The sequence below is a fragment of the Excalfactoria chinensis genome, chromosome 12 (genome assembly GCF_039878825.1).
Source record: "Excalfactoria chinensis isolate bCotChi1 chromosome 12, bCotChi1.hap2, whole genome shotgun sequence".
NCBI lineage: Eukaryota > Metazoa > Chordata > Aves > Galliformes > Phasianidae > Excalfactoria > Excalfactoria chinensis.
In genome coordinates this window covers 5,780,718-5,800,715 of record NC_092836.1, presented here as the reverse complement: position 1 = coordinate 5,800,715, position 19,998 = coordinate 5,780,718, and the positions used below count along the sequence as shown (strand labels likewise).

Sequence of the window (19,998 nt, the reverse complement as noted above, 5' to 3'; positions counted from 1 at the left end):
CAGCGGGAGGATTAATAATGTGGAACTGATCCAAAGTAGTGCTTGAGTAGCTCATAAAGAGAGGACCTACCAGTGCCTTATACTCATTCCCTATGATCTGTTTTACTTAGAACAAGCCATGGTGTCAGCAACACATATGCAACTCAGGGCACCCACAGTTGCAGTATGTTCTTTATCATGCTGTGATTACACAGCTTTTCATCTCTTACCAAAGCTTTTACGTGCTGCAAAGGTTGAGGGAAGCAGGTGAGGTGCCATATGCATAATGGTCATTTTTAAGAGCACTTTCACCAGCATGCAGCCACAGGATGAGAAAGCCTTTGAAAGTGAGGAGTAGGAGATAAAAATGGAGATAAAAAAATGGGCTGTGAAGTTGGAGGCTCCTGGGTTGCAGTGTTTAACTAAGGACAGAGTGCTAAAGGGGAGAGGAATAAAAGAAATTCTAGAGGCAAGAAGAAAGTGTGTGAAATTATTCAATGCTTGAAAGTCCTGTGGGTGAACTGAATGAAAAACTTGAACTTATGTGCCATAATGGGAAGCAGGACTCTACAACAGCAGGGTAAGCAATATCTGCTGTCCAGTGCAGATACGCATTCCTTATGCTGCTGCTCGGCCCATCTTTTCTGCTTGCAGTAGAGATGCTGTGCCGTATCCATGGTGTTTTCTCACACGGAAGAAAGGATGTGAGAAAATGGATTTCTTTTTCCACTCAACTTACTCCACAAGCTCAGGGGGAGTCCAGTGAAGGACGTTTGCACAAAGACTAATGTTTGGCCTGCAGCATTAAGCAGAACTTGTTCATTTAAGACAAGATGGTGGTTTGGAAGAACAAGAGGTTGTGGCCTCTCCAATGCAGCAGCAGATCTTCAGACAGAAGGTGATAAATAAAAGAGACTTTCACTGAGAGTACTTGAAAGCTTTGTGATGAATGATGTGAAAAAATTCTTGCTATGACCCCAAGCACCTTTACATCAAGAGACACATGTGGAGAATGAGGTCTCATTTTAAGTGCTGCCACCAATGGATTATTACAATTCATTTACTGCAGACATCTAATTTATTATTATTATTTTATTATTTTTTCCCCTGAATTTCACTCTGAAGTACCTAATTTAATGACAGACATGGACTTGGAAACCAAAGAACTCTCAGCTTTTTTGTTTATTTAGCCATTTAGCCAGAAACTCAGCTGGAAACAGTAGATTTCAGATTTTACTTCTATCTAAACAGCAGGGTTCTTTCAGCAAGCCAGGCACTCTGCTGGGCGCCACTCTAATAACTGCTCAGTCCAGTCTTCCCTACACTGTAGCTGATATATGTAACTATGGCTCCTGCTTCTCCAAGGAAACTGAACCAAGGTTTTCAACAAGTAATTCCCAGGATAACAAACTGCTTCTGGTTGACCCCAAAGCCCATCCTAGAATTCACGTGTTGGAAGAAAGGTGGTCGAGCAGCCATAATATAGACAAGAGTGCTACTATAGTCAAAGAAATCCACTATGAAACAAGGAGGTGACCTTCAATGAACACAGCAAAGCCTAAATTAAAATACCGATACCCCACAAGGTTCAAAAGTTGTACATTAGGACCAGAAAGCCACGAGGACAGCCTTAAAAACCAAATGAGGCTGAAAAATAGAATAGATTCAGGTTCCCTCTGTATTTCAGCAGTATTATACGCAGCAGAGATGACCCCAGAATAGAGGCTTCACTTGTTTCCCTACACACTGCTCGGACCTGTTATTTGCAGAACAGGTTTATGGGAAGCACGAAGGTGTCATCAGCGCCTGCAACCCCAACCCTATAGAAGGACAAGAAGAACGCAGCACTAAGCGCTGCTTCCTCGCTTCCCACCGTGCGCATGCGCGGCGCCCAAGCGCAGGCGCAGTGGCCACACACAACCACCTGACCACCGACCGGGGGCAGCAAGATGGCTGCGCCCATGTGTGCTTGGAGGTCGGCTATGGAGAAGGTCTAGTTTTGTACTGTCACCGGTAGAAATAGACTCTCCGTGCTACACCGTGTCGCTACGTCCTGCTGCCATCCGTGCATGGAGCCGCGGGAGTCCTGGGCGGCCTTGGCGGTGAGTGCCCGGGTCGGGACGTGCTCGTTGTCATGGTGACGCCTTGGCAGTGTCTCTAGGCCTCTGCAGACCGCACGTGGGGCCTGATTTCACTTTAAGTGGCTGCAGTTTGCTTTAATGACGGCACTCAAGTCCTCGTAAAGGTGCTTTTTGTTGTTGTTTGTTTGTTTAACATCTATTATTCTCAGTGCTAACATTGCTGAGAGGTGGGGAAGAAGGTGCAGTTTGCTTGTTTTATTTAGGCGCTGTCATCACAGAATCACAGAACGACCCGGGTTGGAAGGGACCTCAAGGATCATGTAGTTCCAACCCCCCTGCCTGGCAGGGCCACCAAACATACGCCTTTACTAGATCAGGTTGCCCAGAGCCCTGTCCAACCTGGTCTTGAACACCTCCAAGGACGGGGCATCCACAACCTCCCTGGGCAGCCTGTTCCAGGACCTAACCACTCTCCTAGTAAAGAACTTCCCCCTAACATCCATCCTGCCACAGGTGCCCTGTGATCTGCTTCTTGGACTTCAGTGCCATTGGAGATAGAGAAACTAGGAGACTGAAGAAGCAATTAGTCGCTTTTGGTTTGTGTTTTAGCAGGTGGCTGGGTGAAATCAGATTCAATGTGGTCAATGCTGTTTTGAGCAGATGAGGATTTTGATGAAAAAGAGTGAAGAAAAAATCAATGCATGCAAAATAGCCAGATAGATTAGAAGAGTAATTAACTTATCGATTAGAACTCCAGCGGTAGACACCTCTTTGAGTCCTCTGTTGGCACTGAAATAAAATAGAGTACTGCAGCAGAATGATTTGTTTTCAGGCAGAATTAACATTCCGTGCTTGTTTCTTGTGTGCTGCACTTCTTCAGCAAACCATGCTGGCTGTTCCGAATCACAATGAATAAATAATAAATCACACTTCTAGTAAGTGGTACTTTATAAAGGTTATTTTAATTGAGTTCTTCAGTTTATTTGAGTCCCTTCCTCCTGTTTTCGGAAACCAGTCAGTCACAGTCTGTGGAATCTCTTTTATAAACAAAATCAAGTAGAGACCCAGGCTCTAAGAAAGACTGAGCTTTATTTGAAATTGCCATTACAGTTTGGTATTAAGAATTGCTTTGGAAAAGGAGAATGCATTTCCTTGTGATTGTGAAAACATTTTGTCTTCTTTTTCTATATGCTTTTGTCAACAGAAGAAAATAAAGTAGTTTTATTTATGCTGGTGAGCAGGAACACTATAAATGAAGAAATTTGCTATGAAATGCGAATGTGCATTCTTGAGGTGGTTGCAGGGGAAGCAGGATTGCTTATGTCTTCCTTCATCTTATCATATGGTTTCCTGGAGGCATTGGTTATTCTGTTCTGTGGCAATTTGACATCTAGCATTTACTGTCTTGATTCTGTGTTTGGTAAATAAGTGTTGCAGTGATTACTTGTGATTCTCAACACAATGAGGTTATTTCAGAATTACCTTAATATGGTTAAATGCTGTAACCTTTCTTTCTCTTGTTATAGCTAGTGAACTTACAGAGTCTGGGTAAGACTATCTGTTTGTAATTTGACTTCAGAAGTTATATATTCAATAATAGTACCTTGGCTTTGGTGTGCCTCAGTTGCTTAGACAAGCATTGTATATTAACTCCTGTAAATATTAATGTACTTTAGTCTCTGATTTTTATCTTAAAGGCTGGTGGAATTGCTGGTGTTTTTGTCGACTTGATCCTTTTTCCTCTGGATACTGTAAAAACCAGACTGCAAAGTGCCCAAGGATTTAGGAAAGCTGGTGGCTTTCGTGGCATCTATGCTGGTGTTCCTTCCACTGCTATAGGATCCTTTCCAAATGGTAAATGTTGTTTGGATTATGCTTTGTCTTCCTCAGAGTGGGTACTTACATAGAATAGGACATTCATGTCTGTGGCTTCCTCTCCTGCAGATGATTACTTTGATTCTGTGAGAGAACACCCAGCTGTGAAGAGCAGGTTTTAGAATTGTATGACATTGGGAAACGTTCTGAGGGTGCCTAGAGGAAAGGCTGCCACACTGAAAAGCTCTGTTGTGCTTCTGACCTTAGTGCTGTATTTCAGCTTGGAACTTGCCCGAACAGAAATGCTTGCAAAGCAATTGCAATTCATATTTGTCTTTCATTGTTCTTTAGTTAGTTTAGTACTTTGGTTTCACACTGTAGTTAACTTTTCTGGAAGCTCTGATATAAATAGATCACTGACAGCGGCTCTTTGATAGGGAGTGAGTGGGATCTGGAGTCTGTACCTGGATTTGAAGAAACTTACTTATGTCATGGGCTGTATACATCTCTCATGTGGGTTCTTTTTGCTCCCTTCCTCATGTGTGTCTTTTGTTGTGTGAAGTGTCTGCATCAATCCTACTACTGTAAACCTCAGTGTGGTGACAGTATTACATACGTGACTGATTAGTACATCCCAGTTCTTTAGACATATCTTAGATGAGCTCTGCTCTGAAGTTTGCACGTGGGCAAGTAGTACGTAACTGCTGGTGCTAAATGTTACTGGTGCTTTCCTGTAAGTCTCTTACTCTTTGGAAGTGTTCCTGGATTTGTCTTCTGATCTGCTTTCTATTTAATCAGGGCATTCTGAGGTGCCGGGACAGAAACTGTGCTTGCTCTGCACACTTTTGTCACGACAGCATGAGAAACATATCAGAATTCATTGGAATAAATCAGAACGTGCTTAAGCACTGGAGGCCTTTAAACTAAACGGATGTTATGTGTATCTTTTTTCTCCCTAAGAAACTGCTCTGTACCACTTAAAGTCAGAAGACGCCAGGAATACTTTTGAAACTGAAACTTTAAAAAAGTAAATGTTTGTCCCTGCAGAGGAAAAACATCTAAAATTCATAAGGCCTTTGTCCATTTTGTCTTTGTAGTGAAGGAAGAAAAACCACCAAGTTATGCTGTTAGTAGTAAATGTTAGGAGAACTTTGCTGACAAATCCCTTTACACCTTCAGATGTTTGATGTCCTTCATAAGATGATATAAAAAATTCAGTTCTTTATCTTGTCTGCTCTGTTATCTTCTTTTGAGATGATAAGCATCTTTTGATTAGCAGAAGGCGATTCACGTAGTCCTTCCTTACAATTAAAATCTGTTCCCCCGCAAGCCATGTCAGTATTTTCAGGATTTACATCTTCAAAATCTGAACTGTGGTTTTATCTTTCCAGCATATGACTGAAAACCAAAACTGTCTTTAGGAGGAGTAACCCTTAGGGTACAAGTACCTTTGTTTGCAGTTGAACGTTGCTGTGAATAAACACTGTTTATGTTTCTAAGTTCAGTTTAATTTTCTGTGTTTCTTGTCCGCTGGACAGGAATTTTGTGAGTCCTTCAGAAGCTTTGAAGGATTTATTTCTGGGGCTAAGATGCAAAATATTGATCTCATCATAGCTGGGAAATAGTTACTGAAAACTGCCACTGAAACTGTTCTGTGAGACAGCAGATACTCGTATCAAGTACTTCAGTGGCTTTTTTGTTTTTTATGGTCATCTGTCCAGTTCAACCAGGATTGAACAATCTCCTTTCTGCCCTTCCCACCTATATGGGAAAATATGGAAGACACGTCTTAGCAAAACCTGCTGGACAGTCATGACTAATTAAAGTATTTTTCCTTATCTTAATTCTGAGTACTGCCTGAAGCTCTGGCACTTCTTATATCAATAGGCGTCTTTGACATCAAAAGGGGTTTGCCAGTCATAACTGAGGGCATGAACTTCTGAAGGAATTTCCCTACAGATTGCTTTTATGTATTAGTACTGTTTTGGGTAAATAAGTAAATGTCCTGCTTTAAAAAGTGTTCTTAAAATAATAGGTGACAAAATTAACCTCTAAATGTTTTTGTGCTAGTTCTGTAGTGAGAGAACGGAGAAACAATCAAATGACTTCACGTATGCTTAAATTTCAGCTGCTGCATTTTTTATCACCTATGAGAATGTGAAATCTGTGCTGCACAGTGACTCTACATCGTACTTGACTCCAGTAACACACATGGTGGCTGCCTCTTTCGGGGAAGTGGTAAGAAAAAACTTCATGTATTGCGCCTGTGTGGGAGGAGAGGAAACCCAGTATAAAAGCTCTGGTTTGGTGCCATGTCTCTTTTGAGTGTTGACATGTTTGTGCCTGACAGTTCTTGGGAAAATACTGATTTTTTATGAAATATTGACATTTGAAACAAACTCTTACAAAGTGTATATATAAGTTAGTAGGCTTACTGGTGAACCTTGCTAAGGACGTAGATGGTGAAAGTTTGCATTGATCTGAAATATGAATACATCTTCACACTATAGTGGTTATGCATCAGCATTAACTTTCTAGAGGGTTTTTTTGGTGGTTGTTTTACAACCGTTCAGCATCAGTTGATTTTTATTTTTTCAACCATAAGTTGCTACATCACTTCACTTACCAAATTATATGTCCTGCTTTACTGACAAAGCCTGTCTTAGAGGAAAGTATCATGTCAGGATGACTGGACAGTCCATAGAGCTATAGAGCTGTTTAGCTCTGCAAGAGCTAGTATGTGATGTTCAGTAAAAGAAGGAAACTTCCTTTGCAGTCTGCAGGTAGCGTTGAATGAGAACACTTCTTGATGTGATTGAAAAGTGACCAAAGCCTCCATTCCTGCCTGATCCAGATGTAGACTTGTCTGCACTGCTCTGTGATGCAGCCTAGAGGCTTCCTTTCCTTTGTGGCAACATTCACAGACCAGCTTGATTACTGCATTTCAAAAACTTTCTGAAGTTTTTGTTCACTTTTCTGAGCTGTTTCTGTTCCTTCTTGCAAACAAAAAGAGCAGAGTTGCTTTGGGTTAGCTGAATCAAACGTTTTCCACAGTCAGCAAAATCTTTCTTTCTCTAGATGTCCCTCTTGTTTTTAACTGCAGATTTGGAACGGTGCCTTGGCAGTGTTGGGGCTGGGTGTTCAGCTCTAAACAGTTCAGTGCTGTGCCTGCCAGCACTCTGTCCACCTCCTTATTCCTGTTTTTGTCACTCTGGGTGTTTCCTGGCATTGTAGTGATGAAATGGGGTGTGAGCTGCTGTGTTCCCACAGGTTTAAGGAAGGACAGCGAGCTCTAAAGAACTAATAGCAGCCTGGCAAAGCCACTTCCCATGAGAAGCGGTTCAACTCTTCTTACTCTCCATGGTTTCAATTTTGATTCCCAAGTAATTTTATTTTTCTGTGAAAATGGTACTGGATAGCTCACTGTCTTAATTTAACGTACCAGGCTCATGGAGATAGATGAATGCAGCATACTGCTGTGGTAGTGATTATGTGCAGGAGTAGGTAGAAGATTATAGATTGAGGGGTTGGTGGGATTGTGTTGTCAGTGTGTTTGTGCTGCTCCCTCAGGCAGATTCTTTTTATCTTGATGAGATTCTGCTCCGTTAGCTTATAACTTCTATCTTTAGGCAGTGCACAGGCTTTATTTCCATGGAAATCCAATAAAGGCTGTTAGGAATCAGCAAGAAGTTCTTCGCACCATAGTAGTGCCTAGCTCTGAAATTCCTTGTTTGCTTGAAATGGCACGGAACAGCAGATCTAAGGGGTGTCTTAAGGTTCTGGAGTGCTGTTTCAGAATCGAATAGAATGATTGGATTCATGAAAATGTGCCAGTGTTCTGTAATAAAATTGTCTTCTTTTGCAAGTGGATTATTTATAGTGTGCCTCCTCTATGTGTGAGTGTTCTGTAAGAGAACCATAACTGGATAATTTAATCATCAGCCAAAGAATACTTGGCTACAGATAACTTCTTTGTGTGATTACAGAACCTGTTGCCTGAGTGTTCCAAGGTGGTCTGTGTTCTCATGATCCTTATAAATCAGGCACGTACTGCTTTCATTTTCAGGTTGACAAACTGAGATGCAGCACAGCTAAATGAGTTGCTCGGGGCTGCCTTTGTCTGAGCCTCATCTGTTTGTCTCTTGCTACCCTAGGGCCAGAGAAATGTATAACGATAGCCTTTAAAATGGTAGTCTGATTTTATAGTGTGGGAATCACGATGTTGTAACAGCCATTTCTCAGCTAATAAGGTTTTGCCTTTTGCTTGCTTTTCTCCACTTGGTTTTTATGGGAGAACTGAGCTGTAAAATAATTGAGGTAGGGATTTAGACTTATAAAAAGTCTTAATATCTCTTGATTTATCAGTTAAGTTAAAAAGGTTAAGACTTTTTATAAGAGCAAAAGTAATAAAACATAAAAATATATATAACTATTCCAGGTTGCATCAGTGTGAAAATTATAGCTTTATTGATCGGTCATTAAGGTTTAATCAAGGCATAACCAGTGGGTTTGTCAGCTTTTCTTTGTTGTTGTTGAAAACATGCCTTCCCTCCTTTGTATGCTTTAATAATTACTTTGATAGAAATTACTTTGAAATAGGAAACAATAAGCTGAAGACTCATTCATGTTAGGATTACCAAGATACCTCTTTTCATTTCCAAACTTCTTTTTACAAACAGAGAAATTAGGATTGAGAAGAGGAGTTTGGATTTCTAGGCTTGCTGGTCATTCTCTGGCAAGCATAAATGAGTCAGCTACTTTCTTGTGCATTAGTAAAATGTCAGCATACCTCTAAGCTTAGTGAATATTAATGCTGACTAATTTGCGTTTTGTATGTGCACAGCTAAAAATAACAACAGAGGTAATAGAGGATTTAGAAAACGCTGCATCAAAGCGTGGTGAAAATGAGATCAATTAGTTAATTGGGAGATCTTTTCAAAATCATAGCCACTCTTCAGTATTGCTCACAGTCAGTAATATGACAGTGATAATAATAATAAGGTTTCATCTTCAGGAATGAGATAAAGAAAGGTACATGCAACATCTGACCCTATTAAACACAGTTATTTTTCCCTTTAACTGAGCCTCACTGTATAGGGACATTGGATATCCCATAATACTTGAAAAATGACTTAGAAAGACACAGCTAAAACTCTAGAGGAGAGATGTAGGGTATATCTTTAAGGAAGAGAGAAGGTTGAAGAATACAGGAGTTACCAAGGGGGGAGAAAAAAACCCTTAGTATGCTGCTTGTCTAACTGAAATTTGGAGATAGGAAACACTGCGTCCAGGGCTTTGGAATTGTATTTATTTAGGTTCTTTTTATTTGACTTTGTCCTCCATGTTTAGTCTGCCTGTATCTTTACGGTGAGCTGCCAAATGTGCTTGGAAAACATGATATCATAGTGGGTGGAAAGGAAAACCAGATGTTATAAAATTGTACTTTTCATACACTGAAGCAGTGTGAATAACTCCGTGAAGGAGCAGCGTGTTTAACCTCCCAGTGTTCTGTTTTATAGTAATGGGGTGCTTTTTACAGATCCTGAGTTAATGAAATTTGTAAAGACTTTTGTTTAATTTTGGTGTAATATGGCGGCATATACTATTAATTACAAGAAACCTTGGTAAAGAAATCACCATCAGCCTGCCCTTACCAGCGTCCTACAAATGTGGTTTTATGAGACAAGTTTAAGGTTGTCTCAGTTTGTCTGATGAGGTTTCCTTCGTGGGTGCCAAAGTGCTTGGATTCGGCACAGTTAATTTTACATCCTGCTGGCTTTTCCATGGAGGTGAGAATAAAGTTGTTTGGATCTCGTTCTAGAGAAGCGAGCTGACAGCAGCCTTTTCCATCTAATATTTAGATATTGTTATGGTTACGATCTGAGCTTTGGAGGATACTCAGTGAAAGTTTGGGGCTTTTAAGTATCATGTCTATTCTTACTGTTTTTTTCTGATTTTCCCAAGGTTGTGGGATCCCAGGTTGCTTGCAGTAAGGTGGTCTGTCTTCACAGCATGTGATAGCATGAGACAGAGAGTAGCTTAGACCCTGAAAGATTCCTGGTCATATTAGTGACTCTATGCTTGCATTAATTTGCTTGTGAATTTTTAAGCTGCTGTAGCCTCAATACTGTAGTAGATTCATTGGCTGGCTTGTTTCCATCCTGCTTCAGTGTCCGTGCACTGTGCTCCCATATGTCATATAAATACTGGACAAGCTTTCAGGTGCAGAAAGGCATTTCTGGTCTGACTCCAGGAGCGCTGTACCTCAAGCTATCTACCAGGCTTTGCTGGAGCATGAAGCTCATAGGAAAAGATGGAGCCATCAGCTGTGTTCAGAGATAGCTCTGAGTGTGTAGGTAGAGACTGCTGCCTCCAGAAATGATAGGCTTGGCTGGCTTCAACATAAAGACTTATGGCTTAGTCTCATACTTAACTGTTTTTCCAGAATTGAGAAGTGAGGGATGTTTAATGTGTTTAAATTGAAACATCCAGAAATTTGTCTTTTCACTGCGGAAAGGGCATGAGAATGGCTGACTTGTCATACTTCAAATAAATTAAACAAAGTAGCAGCAGAAGCAGATTCCAGAGAGAAGTAACTAAAACTTAGAAATGCATTTGTGTATTCATTTCACTGCCTCATCTCTGCTTAAATACGTAGTTGGGAGGTGTGCCATTGTCACTTCATGTGGCTCCATGGGTCAAGGTGAGGACGTGTTTCAAGGTGAAATTCCAATCCCCCTTGTGTTATACTAGTTTGCTGCCACTTGCGGTGCTTCTGTGATAAGAGCAAAGTGTGTGGTTCATCTATGATTAGCATCTGACCCTCAGTATTAATAACTTGGATTCGTATTATCTGCTTTTGAGATGTGTCAAATAGAAAGGCTTCCTAATGCAGGAATTAGCTCTCTGGGGAATTCAGCAAGCTTCCCCTACTCGTCCTAACTTGTTTCTTAGAAGGAGCAAGCCCGAATGTAAGCAAGTACAGTTTGTAGATCACGGTTCTGTAAAAAGACATTGTGAATGTTTGAAAAGAAGGGAAGTGAGTGTTTTGTATTTAGGCTTTTAGTTTCTGAAACAAAAACAAGAAAAAAAAAAGCATTTTAGACATGATAGATGGCACAAAGCCTTCTTTCTCTGTCCACACAATAACCTCTTCTTTTTCCCTTTGACCTGGCATTATCTTTTTGTAACTGTTAACTAGTTCTGAAAGTATATCAGTACGGATTCCATTAGACTGGCTGGGTCGGTCAGAGGGGAGAGTTGCTATTAATGCCCATTCTGAGGAGAACACAGAAGCATGAGCCAGACAAATCCACAAAGAGTAATGTCACAAAAGCCTCTCCAGCAGGTTAATTAGCTAAGTGTCTGCAGCATTGTAAGCTGCTGAAGACCAACTTGCAGGACTCAAATCTGACAGAGATGGCACAGCCATTCACATCAGACGTGGAGTTAAGATTTTAGCTGTTTGAAACTCCAAGAACATGTTGGAAGATGTCTGTTTCAGTTCAACAACCAAGTTGGACACAAGGGAGAGCTGCTTCTAAGTCAAGAATCATTTGCTGGAGCAAAGAGGTGATTTAGCACTCAATCTGTCTAGACTTTAGGATACTGGCTTTGAATTTTTAACCATCATTTTTCTAGGAGATGAACTAAGAAATGAACAAAAGCTGTTTTTTCTGCTTTGCATTGTATCTGTTCCCTGCCAGTTTAGTATGGGCTGGCAGACTGAGGAATTCCAAGTACCTAAAGTTTAAAGGCAGTCAGTGTTTGACAGCAGTTCCACACTATGTGTGTGTGTGTGTGTGTGTGTTTTGTTATGCTTTTTTCAGTGTCATGTCATTTGGGGTCTGATTCTGTGCTGTACACAACTGGCTGCATACAGACGGTGAGCAGTGGAACCTGCTGACCCTAGCAAGACGAGCAGTGGTGGGGAGTGCAAAATGTATGTGGTCTTTGGAATTAATTGTGATGGATTTTGAGATATTTTGAGATATTCATAAACTAATGTAGTTGAGGTTGGGTCTGCTATGCAGACACAGTCGGATTTTTGCCAAGCCTTTATGCAAAAGCACAGCTGAGCAATGGTTGTGAGATGGTTGTGAGACTGATGCTGTTAAGAGCAAGGGGAGAAGAAGCAGAGCGGATGGGAACTCAAAGCTGCATCTGGAAATTGGTTGTAAATAAAGACAAATGGAGGCATGGATTCACAAATGCTGCCAGCAAATTCATACATTTAAAGAGTGAAACAGCAAAATAAGAACTGTCAAACACCTAACCAGCTACCCAGCTGATTTTTATTTTATTTTATTTTATTTTATTTTATTTTATTTTATTTTATTTTATTTTATTTTATTTTATGTTGCATTTAATTGCATGTATTACCTCTTCTTCATCCACTGCCCTTTCCAGATTGCTTTGTCTTATCAATTCAATTCAGGCCAATAGGAACATGCTTCTTTCATTTGTAGAGTAGAAGCCTGATGGTGGTTGTCATCTTTTTTTCTGGGCTCTGCCATCTCAGAACTGATACACAGCTGATTTAAGAATATTTGTAGCTCAACAAACTCATTTATAGAGGAAAAATTGATTTGGCTTGAAGAGTATAAGTGAGAAATAGATAATTAAAAAATATTTCCTGATTTGCAGTGTATTCTGCCAGAGTCAGTTTTGGAAATGACTGAGATGGCTTTGAAGTAAGGTACGTTTATATTCCACTGTAAGATTATGTACAGGGTTTCTCAGCTATTTCTGAACATCTCCATATGTGAGCAAGCCCATAATTCTTAAGAGGAAAAGGCTGTAGGAAAGACTAAGGGATCAATTAAAGGAAAATACTTGATAAAATACAGTGTAGTTGAAATTTCCATGTTCTGGGCCAATGTTAACCCCAAGAGACTGAGCACATTGTAAAATACTAGTCATCTTTCAACAGGAGACTTAATGTGTTTTCAGAAAATACTGCCTGTGTTTTCTTGCCTGGAATGTCATTAACGTTTGTCCTCCTGTAACACAGTCTGACCCCTCCTGGCTCTTTGGAAAGAGTTTTATGTTGGATGTGATGCACTACACGAGTCTGGGAGGGAACTTTTGCTGAAAGAACTGTTTGGCTGGTGGATGTCATTAGTTCCTTAAGTCTTTTAAAATAGATTTAGCAGGCTTACAGTGGTGAAATTGTTACAGGGATAGATTGGATCAGGCAGACTGTTCTGTACATTGAATTAAGGCCCTTCCCTTCTTCAGCCTTAAGGCTTTTTGTGTTTAGAAGTGGTAGTAACTGATTCAAGCATCATCATGGCTAGGGAAAACGAAGACTGGAACTTCAAAGCTATTCAGCTGTCAGATTTTTGCTCCTCAGGGATTTAATTCAACTGTTTGTAACTGTACTGAGGAACATCAAAATTGGTGGGACTCTTGGTCTGTGCTGGAGTACAAGATGGACGTACATAACAGTGGGACATTCTGCTAAGTTTGAGGTTCAGTTTTACAAAGGAAACAAAACTCTACAGTGATTAATCTTGCAAAGACCAATTTAATTTTGCAAGCTTGCGTGTTCTATATAATATCTGTAGGAATAAGTAAATGTTTAAATGTGAACCTTGTCAGCCTCACAGGCTTTCCCTGTTTGTTGCCCATTAATTAATACATCTGGGATAGCAGAATTTCTCCTTGCTGTGAAGAGTTTAACAAATTCCTGCTGTCTGTGGGCAGAAGATACTGGTCAGTTTTCTAAGGTGTAGCAGACGTGGCTGATGGAGTGGTAGGCAGGGGGACCACAGCATGAAATTTAGGGCATCTAGATGGACAGTCAAAGAGCTGTGTGGGGGGAGAGATATCCAGGAGCCCAAGTTGAGAAGCTACTGAAATGATGGCCAAGTAGACAGCTGAGAACTTCAGGCCACTGGGCTCAGTCAGTACAGCCTGTGTGAAGAAAGAAAGGTGTGGCAGTGTGGATAATGCTCTAGAGTAGGAAGAAGGGAGCTCTGGAAAGCATTAATAAGGAGGTGGCATAGGTTTGGCAATGATGAAGGGTGAAATAACAGTCTGCAGAACAGCTGTGTAAATTCCAGGTAGTCATCTAAGGTGGAAAGTTGGAGGAAGTTGCAAACGTTAGTGCAGAAGCTCCAGTTTTCCAAATGATAGAGACTTTCAGGCCCTGCAAAAGGTATCATCTCTACAATAGTATGTTTTTAAGCCCTGGGAAGTGCTGAGATCTGAGGAATCTTGCTGGGTGAGATTGCTCTTTGAAGAAATGTTTCCTGCCAGCATATAGGGAAACTGCAGTTAAATTAATGAAGGCCCTGTTGTGTCAGTCAGAGGAAAAGGGGGGACAGAGGGCTTGGCAGTTGTCTAAACCTTCCCATCCAGGGCCCATTAGTAATAACTTATTCCCTCTGTGGGCTTTAAATTAGGAGTGGAGTCACCTGTTTGTGACCCCAGCAGCTTTACATAGAACTGAATGTAACTCAGCTGGAAGGGCACATTCATGCTGTGTGTGAGTGTGGGAGGAGAAAATAAGATAAGCATATTCTGAGCTATTATTTTAAAGATGAACACTTTTTTTTTTCTTTTTTTTTTTTTTTTTTTTTTTTCTTTTTTCCCCTCTGAGACTGGCACTTAAAGCAGAAACTGAGAGCTGACTGTATGTTTATAATGGGCAGGTCCTGTTCTCTGTGGGGACAATTTCCATACTGAAATAGGTGTTAATGCTTCAGCTCTCCACTTCCATTGTGCCTTAGCAGGTAGCAGAGCCTGCTGATAAGCATGCGAGGAAGGGTTTACTTGAGCTTGTGATCCACAGCAAATTACAGACCATACTTACATTTTTGTTCTGTTGCCTAAAGGGCATCAATTATTTAGCTGAACTGGTATTTGAACTGCTAGGAGTCTGTAATTGCAGCAGATTAGGCTTCATTGTTTAAAGAAAATATGAAACAAATCACAAATGCGTATTTCATTTATTCCCATTCTTCTGTTAATTTTCATGGTGTTGGAAGGGCTTGGGCCTTTCATCTTGAGGTCTCAAATAGAGCCTTTGTCCGCCACCTGCATTGCTACTGAACGTTCCCAATCCAGGAGTTGTGGCCAGAGTTTAGATAGTTATTTTTTGTCAATCTCATAAAAATGCATTGGAAACACTCAGTTTTTCAACTACAACAGAGCAGAGTCCTGGTGAGCTTTGAATAACCAAACATAAATTTACAAGCAGAGTTTGAAGAGTCATGGAAAGCTGGAAGTTCAGATTTAAGGCTTGTCAAGAGACTCTGACTTGAACCCAGATGAATTTTTTTTTGTTGTTTTGTTTGTTTGTTTGTTTTTTCAAATCCAAAGGGAAATCCATGCAGTTCATGATCTTTCTAGTTTTAGTTTTCCTATTACTTAAAACAATCATTCAGTTATCTGACGAGTGGGAAAGTAAATACGTCCTACATAGAGGGAGCATCTGACACAGAAACTGAGACTCTTGGATTAAGTCCCAGTTATTAACCTATATTTTAAGCAGTACTTTTCTCTGAAGCAAACCTGAACTGCAAGGTAGCTTTTGTCAGCAGGAGTACAGGCAAGGCTAATGAAAAGCAAATTTAAAATGAAACTAAACTGGAGGTAAAAAAAAATGAACACCTGAAAACAAATAAAACAAAAGAACAGACAAAAATATTTTGTTGCTTCTTCCTCTCGAATGGCGTTTTAGAGTTGATTTTTCTTGGCTTTTCTGCACTTTGTTGCTGCAGGTGATCTTTCTGACCATGAAGAATAAGGTGAGAGATGGGGATTTTCTTTCCAGAATGGCTATAGCCCAAACAAATGTCCTTTGCTAAGTCACGGCCTCTTTGTTACCGCTTCTGTGCAGCAGCTTTTTCTCCTGAACGGCTGGCTTAGTGATTATCTTGCATTGGTACTCTGAGGTTTAGTGTAATGTCTTTGCTCTCCAGCTACAAAGCTGTATAGTGTCACACATTAGATTCTCATTTGATTAAGAACAAATTTATGCAAATGAGATTTAAGAATAACTCTCCCCAGGTATATTCCTTTAATTTTGTCTGAAGTATTAAATTACATTTATATGGTGAACATCAATTAAAGCTTCCCGGCTCACCTGAATAAATCATTAAAGCTAACTTCCTGCTCAGGTAAACTAAGATCCTTTATAAATACAGTGTTCTGTGTTAGGAAAGTTTTCTGAAGTGCACTGTGTTTTTCTGTACCTGGTTTTCAAAGCAAACTTAAGACATGTAAGTTAGACTTCACTCAGTCACTGAGAAAAGATTCCTAAATCACCAGGCACTGCTGTGTTCCAGAACACGTCTCTGTCCTTACACTGCTCTTCTTCCCCTTTGCAGCAGACTGGCTGGCTAATTACTGTGTGGGAAAAAACTTGGTCTTGATCCTCACCCACACCCTTGTTAGTACAGAGAATGGATCAGCTCATTAGCCAAGAGCACATCAAGTGCCAACATCTTGATAGACTGGGCTGTTGGTCTTTGCACTTCAGTCTTCAGAGTATGGGTAATCTCTCTCTTATTAAAAGTGCTCAGACTTTAATGGGAGTCTTAAATTGTGTGAGCCAGATCATCTGCTGTGCTTGGTCTGTGCCAGGTTGCATAAGGAAATGCTTTTTCAAGCTGCTTCCCTTAGAGGTACAGGGCTGTGAATTGTGTTGTAGCAGCTGTGTCCCCAGTTCTGAGTAACACCTGCAATGCATATACCCAAATTGCCTGCATAAGCCCTTAATAGCAATGATAACACCTGCTCTGACTTATTTCAAAGGTTTCTGGACAGATCTCCTGTGCAGATCATGCATACAAGGTTAGTGATCAAACTAGTGTGTTTGTCTAAAAACAGGTGCATAAATGTGATGCATTTGTTGTGGATTCTCTCCTTAATCCACAAAATATAGTCATGTAGAATATGGTTTTTAGCCTGGAGCACGAAGGATGGAGACAAAAGTTTGATATTTAAATGAGATCATGCTGTATATAAGATTTAGATTTCTCATAAATTGAAACAAACTATTTAAATCATTACATATGAAGAGGCGTTGTGTTGATTTCAGTGCATTTCTGGGACTTTAAATGCACTGATCGTTCATCAGGGTCAGTTGAGATGTTAGTCAAAGCAACCAGGGAAGTCTGATTCCAACATAAATCTGACCAGGAGATGGCAGCCTTGATGCATGCAGGGAATATCAAGTAACAAGCATTTCTTCCAGAACCAAGAGAGAAGAAATTATCTTCTTTTAATGGGGAAATATAATGTCTTAGCAATACCTAGGTAAATGTTAACAAAATAATCCTGTTTTGGCTTTTATCTCTTAGCCGGCCAATGCAAGGCAGTGAATTACAAATGTACTTAGATTTAAATCTGAATACCTGAGTCACCAGTTCAATCTGGTAATGATTTCAGACAATGATTTTGGGCTTCTGTACTGTTTTGTGTTTGTTGTTGTTGTTGTTCAGAATTATTTGCAGTATTAAAAGGCTAGACAGGTAAATAGATGCTAATGTTGTCACTTCTGTATATTTGTTGTGTAAACTAATAACTGGAATCTACAGCTAGAATCAAAGCTATTTTCTTAAAGCTTAAATCTAAAAATCCTTGAGCTTCTTTTTCTTCATTCCCATCCTGCCCATGCGGTGTGCTGATGCATGCACTGGCTTGGGAGATGGACTGAAAGAGACTGGAGAATAGAATGCTGTTGTTTCTGTTTCTCCTGTCCAAGATGTGTCTGTTTCTAGCCCTGCTTCTGGTAGCTTTTATCTCTCTGTGAGCCCTTCCAGGAGTGTTTCTGTGCAGTCACATAACACCTGTCTTAGTTGCCAACAGCCCTGGCTGGCACCAGCACCTGCTGTTGGGCACTGACCCGAGGTGTGGACAGCCTATGGGTGGGGGAGAGCTGCCCTTGTGTACCTAATTATGAGCACCTGTATGATCTACTGTGAATTACAGCAGAGTGAAACTTGGTTTCCTTACTCATATTATGCTTTTACGCTTATGGTAGTGTGCAGAACAACTTACTTAGCTAGCAGCTGATGCAGGTGAAAGCACACATGTGGAGATACACTGTGGTGCAGCCATGCAATTATATCTTTCATCCTTGCTCATGCAGTGGCAATTTGCTTACAGTATTCAGGTGTCTGAAAGCTTAAATAGGTATTCTCTCAGTGCAGTGTTATCATAAAGGAGCTTCAGCTAAGAAAGCAAACTGTGGCGATGTGCATTGCTTGTGTTCTTTTAACTACTTCAGCACTACCTGGAAGGCACTGAAGTGATTCAGATCTGTGTGTAATAGAATAGAGGTGTTTTTTTTTGTATCCATCTGTCCTGATTTGTTACTTTCTTTTAGCTCGTGGCCTGAACACGTGTGGAATAAGTCTTCCATACTTCCCTTCTGAAGACTAGTGTTGACTGACATCAAAAGACTGCTTGAATTGTTATTGATAGTAGGATACACTTGTAGAAACAAATAAGGTGGCACGTTGTAAGTTCAGGTGCACGCTGAAAATGTCACCCTTCAGCCTGATGTTAGCAGTTGCAGCTTGTAGCTTTTCTGGTACCGAAGTGCCCTATGGAGCCAACCTGACAGCCTGGATGACATGAGCCTTTATTTCCTTTCATAACAGCACAACTCATTCGCTGTTTTTGTTCTTGTGCAGCCAGAGATTCCCTTCTAAGCTCAAATTCAAATGGGAGAAACATCAAAGTTAAATTGAAATGCAAGGCTCCCCAAGTAGTCCGGGGGAAATGGAGACATCACTTTGTAGCTACCTCTCTCCTGCCAAAACTGCAGCACCCCAGATGTCAGAAAGCCACGCTGTGTTCTCTGCCCGCTCTTGGTCGACTAGATTGTTTTCATCCCAGTCTTTTTAAAGTTTTTCTCCTGCTTCCACGTTTATTTATTTATTTTAAGGAATAAAAAGCTAATATAAGGACACGGAGTGTTATGAAGCATGAAGTTCTATAAATATTTATGCTGAACTATCAAAGAACTTGACAGTTCTTATTTTCCTGACATATTGGGGTCACTTGTTATTTTTGACCCTGAGAATTGAGGAGCACATGGAGTTATATCTGTTTCTAATGACTTGTGGATATTGTTGTCTGGTAAACTTCTAGGAATATAAAGGGATAACAGACTTTTTCTGAGTCTCTTTGTGAAACTAAAACTTAAACTTTACACTATGTTACCCGCATTCAAGTTACTGTAGCACTTGTGTATCTGTACAGTCTGGCACATGTTTCTGCAGCAGGAGTGGATTGAAGTTAGTGACTTGGTTTGCCATTGTAGGCATGCAGATTACTCCTTTGTGACCCTTGATTTTAAAGGGGTCCTTCCTCCTAGGAGCCAAATCCTGCACAGCAAGTTGCTGACCCCAGCACAGGATGGGATTGATGAAGGTGTAAGGCCTGGCAAAGGGCTGCAGCATCTCTGGTTTTTGGCCACCAATCCCAGAATCAGAGGAAGACAGCAGCTCTTCCCAAAGGGCCGTGTGCTGGTAACCTAGCATTTTTCTAAAGATGAGGCTTGTAATTTTTTGGCATCTCAGTATCCTCATTTCATAAAATTATGTTCATACAACCTTAACTCTAACCTGAAAGCTTAAATACCATGTCTAAGTTTCTCAGTAAAGCTGGGAGCTAGTTATATAATATTATTATCTGGTAACTAGTTTTACTGCACCCAGCAAAATGTGCCTTCCTTGCCTAGTTAGTTACATAGAAAAAAAATGAGTCCAGTGTTTCACTTTGAATGTAACCCACTGTTTGTTTTGAGTTAAGCCTTGAAGGTGTTGTGTGCATCTGATACCAACTGGAGAGTCTCTTACTGTCGGTCACTAGAGGGCACAGTGGAACTATCTAGGATATTTGGTTGTTTAATCCCAAATCTCTAGATTTAGGCCTGTGAAAGTAGGGGAAAACTTCCTATGCCTGCTGAAAGACTGGATGAGTTCAAAATGTGGATTTTATTGTTGACTTTCTTCATCTCAATCTACTTCTATCTTGGAATTCAAAATCTGGAGTGTTATTTTCAAGGGTACTTACATTTTTCTGTTCATACAATTTTTCTTCAGGAAACGTATAGCCCTGAGAACAAATACATCAGCTCCTTATAATCAGCTTATGTTCA

General features: G+C 40.4%; 1 protein-coding gene across 6 annotated transcripts in view; it reads left to right on the top strand.

Moving 5' to 3' along the window:
* Positions 1-1,891: 1,891 nt before the first annotated feature.
* The window catches only part of SLC25A26 (solute carrier family 25 member 26), an 84,909-nt gene continuing 66,802 nt past the window's right edge, over positions 1,892-19,998 (top strand). For 4 of the 6 annotated variants that reach the window (XR_011905066.1, XR_011905065.1, XR_011905064.1 and 1 more), the window contains exons 1-3: positions 1,892-2,081; positions 3,758-3,914; positions 6,004-6,113. Coding sequence is in view for 3 of the 6 variants with exons in the window: in XM_072346996.1 (XP_072203097.1) it covers positions 2,049-2,081; positions 3,758-3,914; positions 6,004-6,113 (300 nt within the window). In the remaining 3 variants the exon portion in view is untranslated. The remainder of the gene's footprint in view (positions 2,082-3,757; positions 3,915-6,003; positions 6,114-19,998) is intronic. The other 2 variants (XM_072346998.1, XM_072346997.1) reach the window with 2 other exon arrangements.